Source organism: Pteropus medius, unplaced genomic scaffold, assembly GCF_902729225.1.
Source record: "Pteropus medius unplaced genomic scaffold, Ma_sr-lr_union100, whole genome shotgun sequence".
In the NCBI taxonomy this organism is placed as follows: Eukaryota; Metazoa; Chordata; class Mammalia; order Chiroptera; family Pteropodidae; genus Pteropus; species Pteropus medius.
Window position 1 is genome coordinate 4231167 of NW_024347790.1, and position 12477 is coordinate 4243643.

The following is a 12477-nucleotide window of genomic DNA, read 5'->3' on the forward strand; positions in this document are numbered from 1 at the left end:
GGAGCCTGGTTCTTTTGGCCTCATCAGTGCTTCATTAAGTAAATCAAATTAGTCCTGCAAAGTCCATTTCTGATTGACAGCTACAAATTCAGCACTGAAAATTTCTTGGCTAATGTAATGAAGAATACAAATAGCCCTGAGGTGGTCTTAACAGGCTTTCTTCGGGTGAGGGAACAGGTACCCAGTGCTTAAGAGTGGCATAATTATTTCTGAATCCTGCATGTTACTTATACAATATATGATTTGGAAAACATCCTGTAACTTAGTGGGAAAAAAGTTAGAATTGAACTAGCTAATAGACAAATAATAATAATAATAATAATTTTGAGCTATTTGAAAATAAAGCTAGCTTTTAAAGAGGACTGGAAAAGCGTAACGAGTAAAGACAAAGGAGGTAAAAAAAATTACATTTATTGTGCTCTTAATAAATGTTAGGTGGTGTGCTACATGTTTTACAAACTTAATATTATCTAAATGAACTTTTAAGACGTCTTTTAAGAACTTTCTTACGTCATAGAATTTACAAAACGTAATTAGGAAAAGAGTCTTCCTACCTAGGACGAATTCTGAATATCAACTGGTGGCAGGAGGCTAAATACTTCAATATTGAGGGTCCTTACCTGCCAAAGGAAATATCCCTATAAAGGTAGAGACTTTAAACATCCTGGAGAATGTGAGGTGAGTAGTATGGTTGTCAGTGGAGATCTGAGCTTCTCTAATCCTTTTGGCTTAAACCAAACAATAATCAACAATGATTCTGTATTTTTTCGGTTGTCCTTTCCAGGTGAACCCAGAGCTTCCTATTTTGATCTGTTTAAATTCAGTTTTTTAAAAGGACAATATTGATTGTCAATGGTATCTCACGGTTTTTGAGAGATTTTCTTCCTTGGTGTGGATTAGAGTGATACTCAAATTCCTACCCTGCCGAGGGACTCAAGTGGAGGCTGGCTTGACAGGAAGTGACTGGAGGGGATTTAAGTATCGATTCTGTGTTTGAATTACACACACAGCCGTTAGGTTATTCTCTGTCTAGAGATTCTGTGATTCTGTGCTTCCAGCCATGAGGAAGGATGGCCTCTTCTCTGTTTTGGAGGAAATGCAGAGGTCAGAGCTGGTGCCAACTAGGCTGACGACTTTTGCCTCAGAGAGGAAAGAGGAAAATCTGTTCCTAAAGACAGCAGAGAGATGAAGCGATGGTAGAATTACCTTCGAGTGCAGAGTGTTCTATGTACCCAGCAAAGAGTGGGGTAGAGAGAGAAGGGAAATTAAAGGAATCCCTGTGTGGGGACACCAAGTGTGATCAGAAGAGTAAGAACGATTCTTCCGGTACTCTTTATTGGAAAGCCAGCGTTCAGAAGGATCACTTACATTCTAAGTGCCAACCAGTATGTTTTTTTTTTTTTTTAGCCTTGTACACGCTATTAGGCAATGCAAATGGAGCAACCTGTGCATTTCCATTCAAGTTTGAAAACAAGTGGTATGCTGATTGCACAAGTGCCGGGCGTTCGGATGGGTGGCTCTGGTGTGGAACCACTACAGATTATGACACAGATAAGCTATTTGGATTTTGTCCCTTGAAATGTAAGTAACTTTATCTTCGAGAATTGAAGTTTGGCACATTTCGTATGGCAACGTAGTGATATCACTTTGCATGTATCGAGAACATTTTTCTCCCCCGAAGTTATTTCACATTGATTATTGCTTCATGCCCCACCATAACCCACTAGAGAGGCCACTGTCCCTACTTTATAATGGAGAAGGTGACCCATCTGGCCTGAAAACTAGAACACAGATCTTCTGACTCTCAGCTCTGGGCCGCATCAAATGACCCCTTCATTTCACCAGCTACTTCTTTTCTTCAACTTCCACTTTTGCTGTCAGTTATTTTCTAAGACTTCAGGGCAAATTATACTAAATATGATCCAATAAGTACTTAATACCAGAGATAGGCATGCCATTCCCCAACCTTCCAATGATGTATCCTTATTAAACTAGAGATCAAAAACAGAATTTAAACGCCATGAGCATGTGGTTTGGCGGAGAAAGAGATATGAGAAGCTCCTGAATGTTGTGTCAGTCTAATGAAAGGGGCTCCTCACTGAAAACGATAGTGACGATACTCTTCTTAAACTTCATTATGAAGAGTATCATTCAATTTCACACAGCAATGGAAGTGGGTTACTTCTCTGCTCGAAGTGTTTTTAAAAGGAAAATTGAAGTCATACTGCAGAAATGCAAAATAAGTGGTATTGCATTATACTGATGGGAAGAGGCCAGAACATAAGAACTCTTGGTGTTCTTTCCATTCCTAAGAATCTATAAAGAAAGGGTGCAGCAGGTTTGGGGTGGGGTGGAGGAGAGCATTGCCCTGGGAGGCAAGGATGATGTCGAAGGAGAAAAAGCAAGAGTTTTTCGCTTTACTTTCCCTATCACCCCACATCCTCCTCCTGCTGCCAGCTACCTACTTCCAGTGCTTCCTCCTAAAGTTCTTACCGCCAGGCCTCTTGCCGCGTCAGTTTTTATAGATCAGAGCAGCTTCTGTTTTCTGCTATTACTCAAGATTCTCTACTGCTGCCCTGCAAAGGAGCAGTTACAGGGGAAGAGCATCAGGCTGCGATCTGGGATGGTTCAGAGGCCATGCGGTTGCAACTGTGTTACTCCTAACTCAGCTTTCATAACTTGCATCCACACACGATCACATTATTTCAAGCATTATTGTAAAACAGTCCATTTTACAAAAATATGTTAGTTTGAGAAGGAAAAGCCAGAGTTCCAAAAATCGTGCTCGTTTACCTGTCTTGATTTATAATCCCTAAACATCCCACTGAAAATAAATTTGATTCGTCACCCTTATATATCGTCATTCTCTTCTGTGTGCGATCCTTCTGTTCTGGGTGAAGACCCACAAAAACTCACCTGCTTCCCATCCTTAGTGACACCGTTCTGCCACTCTTGGATGAGGTAAATGTGTTCTTTGCTCTTATTAGCAACCTTTAAAGGTTTGATTTCCATGAAAAGTTGATAGAAGTCTGATCTCTGCATTAGAAATCTTTTTGTCTGATGTCAACATTGAGCTACGTTTTCCTTAAGATAAAGCAATCCTTGTTTTTCAGTGATCGAGGAGTGCCTTTCTCCTTTACTTTGTACAAATGGTGTTTTTTCAAATCTGTTATCATGGAATTTCTTAGGGGTACGGATTTCACGGGCCCACCTATAGAGTCCTGTGCTTAAGTGGTGTTGACAAAAGAGTTGTCAGATGCTAGTATGATTTAATAAATCATTAAATGGAGGGCAGATGTCCAGTCATTAGTCACAAAGAGAGCTCACCACCTAGGATAAATGTGCGTTGGAGGGGTATATTGACTATGTTCTAGAATAATCTTTCAGTCTTGTTACTTCTGGTTTATGTCTTCAAAATCAAATTATATATATTTTCCTATTAAATGTAAAATAATTGTAGTAGAATTAAAAAAATATGTTTGAGCTCAGTTTGCATTAACAACCTACAGCACATCTTATACAGTTTGTGCCTTTTTAAAAGGGCTTTGAAATTTTCCAGTCTATTTCATTTTCCTTGCTTTTTGTTTCTTTCAAAATAACATTTTATTTTATATTAGCCTCAAACAAGTAGATTCAATACAGGGCAATGAGGTACTAGTGATTGACCTGGTGACACTGTCCTTTACATTGTTTATTGTAATGTTCTCTTTCTATTTACACATTTATTTTCAAATATCATGGTAACAGGAAGAGGAAAAGACTCCTTTCAATTTTCCATAGCTTGCAACTTCAGCTTTCAACGTCAGTTAAATTGGTTTACTACGGGTATTTAAACCATTTGGGGAGATGTATAATTAGCAAACCTAAACATTTACTGAGAAATTGGTCTTAATTCCTTGATTTAAAATGCAAAATAAAATTTCTTTACCTGAAGAGAAGGGTCAAATTATATTTCCTTTTTTGGTCATTTATATCCTTTTCCTATATTTCTAAACAGGAAAATAATCCCCTCTTTTTTTTTTTCTTAGCTCAACATTTTTTTTGTTTTTTTTTACCATATTATAAGAAAACTTCCAAATTTCTAAGAATAGTTATTTATAACATCTCCATTTTCAAATAAACCTCATGCAATCTCAATTGAATGATCTCACTAATGGGGAAGGATCCATTTGGACCTAAACTAGTAAAGCCTCAGATCATGATAATTTAGTTTTAATATCACTAATTCAAATTTATTTTTATATGAGTATATGTATTGACTTTGAACTTAAAACATTTTAGAAACATCTATGCTGTTGCCTGAATAAAGTTTTGATATATTTTTCTTACTCTTTGGTGTGCCAAGTTTCATATCATTGTGTGTGGTATGTGTATGAAAAAGGTTGCTTCTTTGTCAGATAAAAGGAATCACAGCAATGTTGGCTATATGCTTCTGGAACATTGGCAATTTCTTAGCAAGTTCAATACCACTCAGAAAACTTGAGAAGTTATATAATCCTCTCTCTCTTACTTGCAAATAAATGAAAAGATTATTCCTTCACATGACTTGTAAGTAGAATTTTACATTATTAAAATGACAAAAGAGGAATTTTTATAACACGAAGTAGACTAAGATTCATTTGCTGACTAACTTCTCAAGTATCTTATATGTAAAAAGTTATAAATTAAATTTATCTCTATACTATTGGCCTTTTATAGAGTATAACCAAGTTTATAGAGTGTATTGAGAATCATAAAATCACAAAAGAAAAATAAACTAAATTATTTATGTTTTAAACTAGCAATCAGCATTTACCATTGCCAGGGGCTACTTATATTGAATATATTCTAGAGGTGAAAAAGTGAGATTCTAAAAGTTACCAATTTGAGATCAAACCACTAGTGAGTGACAGCACCGAATGCAGATCCAGGTCAGTCTGTCTGTGGAGTCCATGATATTTCCTCTTATGCATATGTCTTGGTCTGAAAAACAAACAAACAAACAAGCAAACTAGCATATGCAGACAAAATATTCACTTGCTGAGAGAAGACATATATTTATTTTCTTGTCTCACTTTATTTTTTCCTAGATTAGGAAGTTGGACTGGTATCTATTCTTAGTCTTTGTAATTACTTCGCTCCCCAACTTATCTGATCCCGAACACCCCAATGGAAAAATGAGGAGATCATGCCTCCTTTTCTTTTGTTGGGTACATGGAAGAGATTCGATGTGGTTGATCTTTTGAAAACTCTTCATTTCAGGAGTGAAGAAAATGTCCTAGGCACTTTAAAAATAAGTAAAAGGAAAAAGAGAAAAGGAAGGAAAGGAAATATAATGCTTTAGTCAATCACGTTACTAGGATCGTTTAAAAAATATAGTCCACTGAAAGCCTTTTCTAGGCCTAACAGCCAATTTCACTTCTTTTACAGTTGAAGGCAGTGAAAGCTTATGGAAAAAAGATCCATTGACTAGCATTTCCTACCAGATAAACTCCAAATCTGCTTTAACGTGGCACCAGGCGAGAAGGAGCTGCCAGCAACAGAATGCTGATCTCTTGAGCATCACAGAGATACATGAGCAAACATACCTGACAGGTAATGATATGAAAAAGTTGTCAGGAAGATCATGATTATTTTCTTTCTATATAGTTCAATGTAAGCGCAGACAGCGCGAGTGATTGTAGACATCACGATGGAGTCAGTCCCTGAGCAGGCTTTGCCGAGGGTGTGGCAACTCTGCACCCTGAAAAAGACATCTGGGATGGCAAATAGGTTTGATCTCATAAGCCTGCTTTGTTCTGTCGGTTGTGATAGTCTCTAGAACCTGTGCTGAAATGGATTCTGAGGATTAATCTGGGTTCAGAATAAAAGATGCCACAATTGATTAGCGATGTTGTTTTTGGACACAAGGCAGGGATACCATGCTGGTCAAGTGTTCCAGCTGTGACCTGAAACCAAAGATCTTCCATTAGCGTGACAGAGTTCAAAATAACAAAATGCTGCCACCACAAGCAGGGACAAGTCAAGAGCTGCTCTGAAACTCTGAGACCTTTTTGTCTCCTGTCTCTGGAACTCTCAGACCTTCAAATCTTATTGACACTCTTTCCACAGTGTACTGTTTGTTTTTTAAGCTCTTGTTCTTGTAAAATTGTAAAGATTAAAAGAGCTGATGTTTGCTCGAAGTGAGAGTATTTGTTTTAGCTTCTAAAATCCACACTTGGGGAACAGAGAGATTAGGAGCAGGAATGAGGGGGGAAGAAAAAGCATCCCCAATTCTCCACTCCAGAGTGCCCTTCCTCCCTCCAGGTCGCCCTGACATTGCTTCCATATCTCTGATCTTGAGACTACCATGTTCGAAAACTCTTACTGGCTTCTTGTTTCCTACCAAATTATTCACAAAACACCTTTGCCTGACATTCAAAGGCTGCCATGTGTCCGCTGACAACTGTTCCCCTTCGTGCATCGTGCAGTCTTGACAAAAGAAAGGTTTTAGGTTCCTCATTCATATTTCATTCTTTCTCACCTCCACACCCTCTCGCATGTCATTTTACTTGTACCTGGAAGTCCCAAAATATTATACAGTCAAAATGCAATTCTTCTCTGTTTGCATATGCATTTCTGTCATTTGTTTACCACTTTTATAATAATAGTTACATATATGTCTCATGTTCCCTACAAGGCCATTATTCATTCATTCATTCATTCATTCATTCATTCAGGAATCTGCATGTTATCAACCTTCTGGGTGATTCTAGGACAAGTTTCAGAGACCACGCTTAGTACCTGCTATGTCAGCAATGCCTGCAAACTCCATCTGACTAGACACTAGCACAGAGTGCAGGAGTAAAGAGCATAAATTCTAGAGCCTGGGTCCTGACGCTGGGAAGCTTGGGGACAATGGAGAAGGAGTCACCTGAGACTTCTATGCCTCAGTGACTTCACCTGTTAAAGGAGAGAGTGCGTGTCAACCAATTCAAGGGACAGAGCTTGTCCCCCAGCTTTGCCTTCCTTTCTAGGGTTTCACTTTCTCCAACTCTTTTCAGAAGATCCTTTTTATCAGCTGGAACATATTTCTCCCCATAAGTTATTTCATTTTTCAGTCGAATTTGGAGATTATTAGTGCATTCTATGTGGTGGGAAAATGTGACATACGTTTATTGAACACAACCTTGTGGAACGCATGAAACATTAACTGGGTAAGAAGTGTTTTTCTACTCCTAGTCAATTTCCGAGGACTAAATCGTGAACTGCTTGACTTAATGAAATATTTCTTGCCATAGTTGAACACCGAGCTGAACATTTATGAATTTTCTCCTTTCAGGATAGGCAGCAACTCACCATTTTCTGTCAGTTCTTATTAAGGAGACTGACGATGGAAAAGCAACGTGATCTCACTGGGTGCTTTCACAAACTCAGAGATGAAAGTACGCCTCAGGCTGCTCAATTATTCTGTTTTGGGTTTTTTCTTTGCGGGGAGGGGGGAGCTTTCTAATAATGGGACAAAGTCTCAGAGTGATTAACATTTATAACCGTCTCTAAAAGTAAGAAGAAAGATAAGAAAGCACAGAAAGAAACAAAACTAAATTAAGGAAGAGAAAAGATGATTTAATATAATCCTGGTATTATTGGTACACCCTTGCATGGGTGAGAGAAAAATCTAAGAGAGTCGAAATGGTTTCAACTGACTTTTTTTTTTTTTTTTTAAGAAATCTGTTTTGGAGTTGTGTTATCTTGACTCTTAGGAGTTTTACTTTTTTTGTTTTGTTTTGTTTTGTTTTTGTTCATTTCTGGAAGCCAAGGGATAGAACACAGGTTACGTTTTAACTCTCCTCCCTAGCTACAGAGAGGAAAGGGATGACATGGGCAGGACAGTGGCTCTGCCCAGCTCTGGACTCATTTCCGGGCTCCTGACTCCCACTATCGGGGCTCCAGCTGCAGGAAATACTTCCCTAATCAACAGGGCACTGCTGTCATGTCCCCCAGGAGAGCCAGCAAGCCCTAAGAGACGCAGGGGCTTAGTTCCCCTCAGATTCTTATTTAAATCTTATCCAGGCCTCCAGAATGTTAGTCAGCACATTTTTAACTGAAACCTGGATAAGAATGACTTCTGGAATGAGATTTATAATATTTCCTGCTTTTCTTTAAGTCAAAAATATCATGCATTTGAGGGGGAAAAACTCTGATGAGGAATTTAAAAAAATTCAACAGAATTTTGGTGTTTTTGGAGGGAAGATATTCATGACATTTGGGGTTTATCGGGATAGATTGGGGAAGAATCTAGAAAATAATAGTGTGAGAATGGGGCTTCTGACCTAGACCATTTTGGGAAATATGCTACTAAAATGAAAAAAAGCGCCCACAAATAGTTATATTTTTAAGATAAGATTTCTTAGATGTGAGGATTTTAAGAAGTAAATACCTTTTCTTTAAAATGTGTGAGCTTGTTTTATAACTCTGAGATCAAATTACCTGTTATTTATTGAACAGCTGCTATGTGCCAGACATAGCTTTATTTCTAAAGCTCACACCCACCACCTAAATGAATATTATTGTTCTCATTTAATAGATGAGATAGATATCGGAGTAGGAGGGAGAAGTTAAAAACTTGTCTAAAGCTTCATTGTTTAAAGAAAATAGCTTAACTGGAATTCAGTGCTGTCTTTCCATTTCGGTTTGCCTGGGTCTCACTCACAAAACAAGCAAGGATCTGGGGGTCCCCATAGCACTAAAGAGAACCTTTAATTAAGACGTCGACAGCTCCTCGCTTCAGTAAATTTATTCTAATCTGGTAATCTGATTTCACATTCTCCACGGGGCTAACTGCTTCTGCCCAGCAGCACATGCTCATGTCACCCACAGTCATTTTTCGTCCTAACTTCTGTTTCTAACCTCGAAAATGTTGGGACACTATTCAATCCTCAATTTCTGAATCAGATTTATAACTACATATGTGCAGGATCAGGATTTACAGAACTGAAATAAAATATAGGATGTGAAATTTAGCTTGTTACTCTGATTGTTTTTGCGTTTCCTTTGGTGCTGGCTGGAAAATAAATTGGACCTCAATATAGAAAAAGAAACCAGACCAGTATAATACTGGACGTGATTGCATCCTCTATTATAACTAAGTTAAAAAGTAGGTATATAACCATTTCAGACAATACATGCAGAACAATGGAGAAATAAAATATTTAGCATGTGGCATTGATATTGTCTATAGTAATATTGAAAAAATTAATCTCGTAAAATTACAAAAGCACAAAAGAAGAAAAAAACATGGATGATGCTCATCTGCGTTAAGTGATATATTTAACACAAAGTATAAATTTGTTTTGAAATCACAATTTTTGCCAACCCTACTTCAACATATAACAACAACAACAACAACAACAACAACAACAATAATAAACGCAGCAATAGCTTACGTTTATTGGGCACGTACTATGTGTTAGGCTCTGTTTTTATAATTAATTTCATTCTTTAAAACTAGCCTAGAAGTACCCACAGCAGATGAGGAATGTCAAAGGATGGATATTTCCCTTCAAGAGCCCTGAATTCTGAATTTGATTTCACTGTCGTTTGCTTCTGTTATGTAGGACTAACCAGTTCCTTGACTTCGGGACTCTGGATTGGACTCAACAGTCTGAGTTTCAACAGCGGGTGGCAATGGAGCAGTGGCAGTCCCTTCCGATATTTGAACTGGTTACCAGGTAGAGTGAAGCTTTTGTGTGGTTGAATTCATCTAAATTTGATTTATCTGGAGACCATGGGGACCTTCATCACCTCACGTGTAGATCTCAAAGAGAAGAGTTGGGAGACTTCATCCAATGCAATCTTAGTTTATTAAGAAAGAGTACAATGAACAACAGTTAGTGATGTCTGCCTTGTGTGTGCGAAAGGAAAGGGAGATCTTCCTTGATCAGTTCTGCTGTTTTTTTTCATATGGTTAGACTTCTTTTTTAAAGCCATTGAATGGTTTTTGCATTTGGTATAATTAAAATCTACATTTTCTATGCTATCGACTTATGCTGTTAAAAAAAAACAAACAACTTCAGTAAAACAATATTCAAAATAGATGCTGAAACATGAGGAGGAATTTTTACAGGACATATTTTGGTTTAAATTGATTAGATTTTACTACAAAGTATCACCTTGGATGCATGATGGTTACAGGTTTGTCACTAGAGTTTTATAATAGTCTCTGCTCTATTTTCTCCTGGAACATGGGAATTAAACATTGCTGCCAAGGAAAATAAGGTCCCCCTTTTTATAAGTGAAGATTTGATTTGTCCGCCTGCTCACTCAGTCAGATTAAACTGGAGAACACCAGGTGGGGTCAATCAGATCACTAGATAATAATAATAATTTATGAGGGCACTAGAATTTATTCTTTCTCGCTTAATTATTATACAACATTAAGCAGGGCAGGTCATTTTATTTATTACTCCTTTCGGGGATAATGATTTTAATATCTAACCACCTGTATTCTAAGAATTCAGTTAGAAAATATGGAGGTTAACGTTAGTAAAGATAAGAAATGAAATTGGAATATTAATAAGAAAAAGAAATGACCTTCCTTACTAAACCATGTTCCTGAGTAGATGCAATTTTAAATCACTTTCTGAAATAGTATGAGGGTTTCTTCAACCTAAAATTAGAAAGCTTGTGGGATGTTAGAAATTGTTATTGTATAGCTTGTTCAATCAGACATTCACTTGAGTACTTATTACCAAGTAATACCTCTATTAAAATACGCTCGTATTTGAAGTGAGGGTATTTTACACAAATGATATAGAAGTATAATTTCAAATATATAACTATGGCGACTATTTAAAGACAACTAACTGATCTATTAAAATTGGTAGTTGTGTTATATTGATAAATAAATCAATATATGGCATGATTTACTTGATAATATATTAATAACCAATAGCTTTAAAATACATTATTGTCTCTTGAAAGTTTCTAGTACTGACACTGATGCCTTACCTGTTAGTTCATTTATATTGTGAATTTGATCATAATATCAACTTATTTTTAAAACATCTTTATCCTTATCATTAACATGGTTTTTGTGTGTGCCATTCAAACAACTTTCAAAATTTTTTGACACAGGCTTTGTGGAGCAGGTAATATGATTCTCATCTTGCAGGAAGGGAGAGCGAGGTCACAAATAGATCACTTACTTGAGGTCACAAAGCAGAGTCATTAACACAGGGTGGCTGCTCATTCACTTGCCTTCAGGTGTGAGATGGAGCTAGTTTTTAGAACACTGGATTTAAAATCATATATTAAAGTAATGAAAAAGCATGAGAGATGTGGGCGTGAATGCATGTATCCATTTGCATTAGCAAAGTTGACTATCTGGTTCTTTAATCAGTGTCTGGTAAAAATGGCATGAGGGGTCGGCTGTCAAAACTATTCTTCATAAGCTGAGTTGAAAATCTTGAGACAGTGTCTTAGTTCGAGGCACATTTTATCAGCATTTACCCTGGCATGTTGCAGCTTCCAGGGTCCCTTTCCTTGCCTCGTTCCTCTCCATTATCTTTCTTTCCTGTCACCTCTTTCTAATTGGAGAAAGTTTCCTCATGTTCAGAACCTCTCAGTTTCTGATCCTCACGGTTAGCTTGACTTAGTTTTCTTGACAGGCATTGACAGCGTTCATTCGGGCTGGTTTGGAACAGCATGCGTTCGTCCATTAGGTATCTATCTCTCTATTATATGTGACGTAACCCCATGCAAAGATTGTTCAGGCTTTGAGGTCTAGCTTTATTATTTGATATTGTGGGGGGAAAAAAAAGGTTATTTCAAAGAAGTAAATTTGTATATTCAACATTTGAGGCATTAAAATGATCCTACAAGAAAATAGACACCCAGTATGGCTTTTATTCTGTATTCAGTAAATATTTGTGAATCTGTGGCAAAAGCCAGAATGGGAATCCATTAAATCTCAAGGATGAAGACATGAGGCTGAGGGGGCTATCTCCTTGGAATACCTATGATAGTCTCACTTTAATTTTTTTCTTTTCCCCAAAGGAAGTCCATCAGCAGAACCTGGAAAAAGCTGTGTGTCACTAAATCCTGGGAAAAATGCGAAATGGGAAAATGTGGAATGTGTTCAGAGACTAGGCTACATTTGTAAAAAGGGCAACACAACTTTGAATTCTTTTGTTATTCCCTCAGGTAAGTGTTCTATTTGATCTGAATTGTATAACATGTTAATTTAAAGGTAAAATTATGGCTTAGTCATAACCATATGAAATGACAGGTTTTTGTGGATAACTTATAGAGTAAGCATAATGATATTCCTATAAAATTTCTTTTTGTTGTTGGTTACTACTCCTGGTTGCTAACATCTCCTGAGTCTACTATGGTGTTCTGCCATGTGCAAAACCTTTGACAGAACATAAATAAGAATTTTATCTTCATAGCAGCCCTATGAGGGAGGTATTATTATTCACACATTCTAGATGAGGAGAGAGATATTCAGAGGGTAGA

The 12477-nt window shown here is 37.2% G+C and overlaps 1 protein-coding gene across 1 annotated transcript in view; it reads left to right on the top strand.

The window, feature by feature from the left end:
• MRC1 (mannose receptor C-type 1) overlaps nucleotides 1–12477 on the top strand; it is a 77129-nt gene that overhangs the window by 13029 nt on the left and 51623 nt on the right. The window contains exons 3-6 of the mRNA XM_039877496.1: nucleotides 1408–1581; nucleotides 5410–5574; nucleotides 9576–9689; nucleotides 12016–12162. Coding sequence (XP_039733430.1) covers nucleotides 1408–1581; nucleotides 5410–5574; nucleotides 9576–9689; nucleotides 12016–12162 — 600 coding nt within the window. The remainder of the gene's footprint in view (nucleotides 1–1407; nucleotides 1582–5409; nucleotides 5575–9575; nucleotides 9690–12015; nucleotides 12163–12477) is intronic.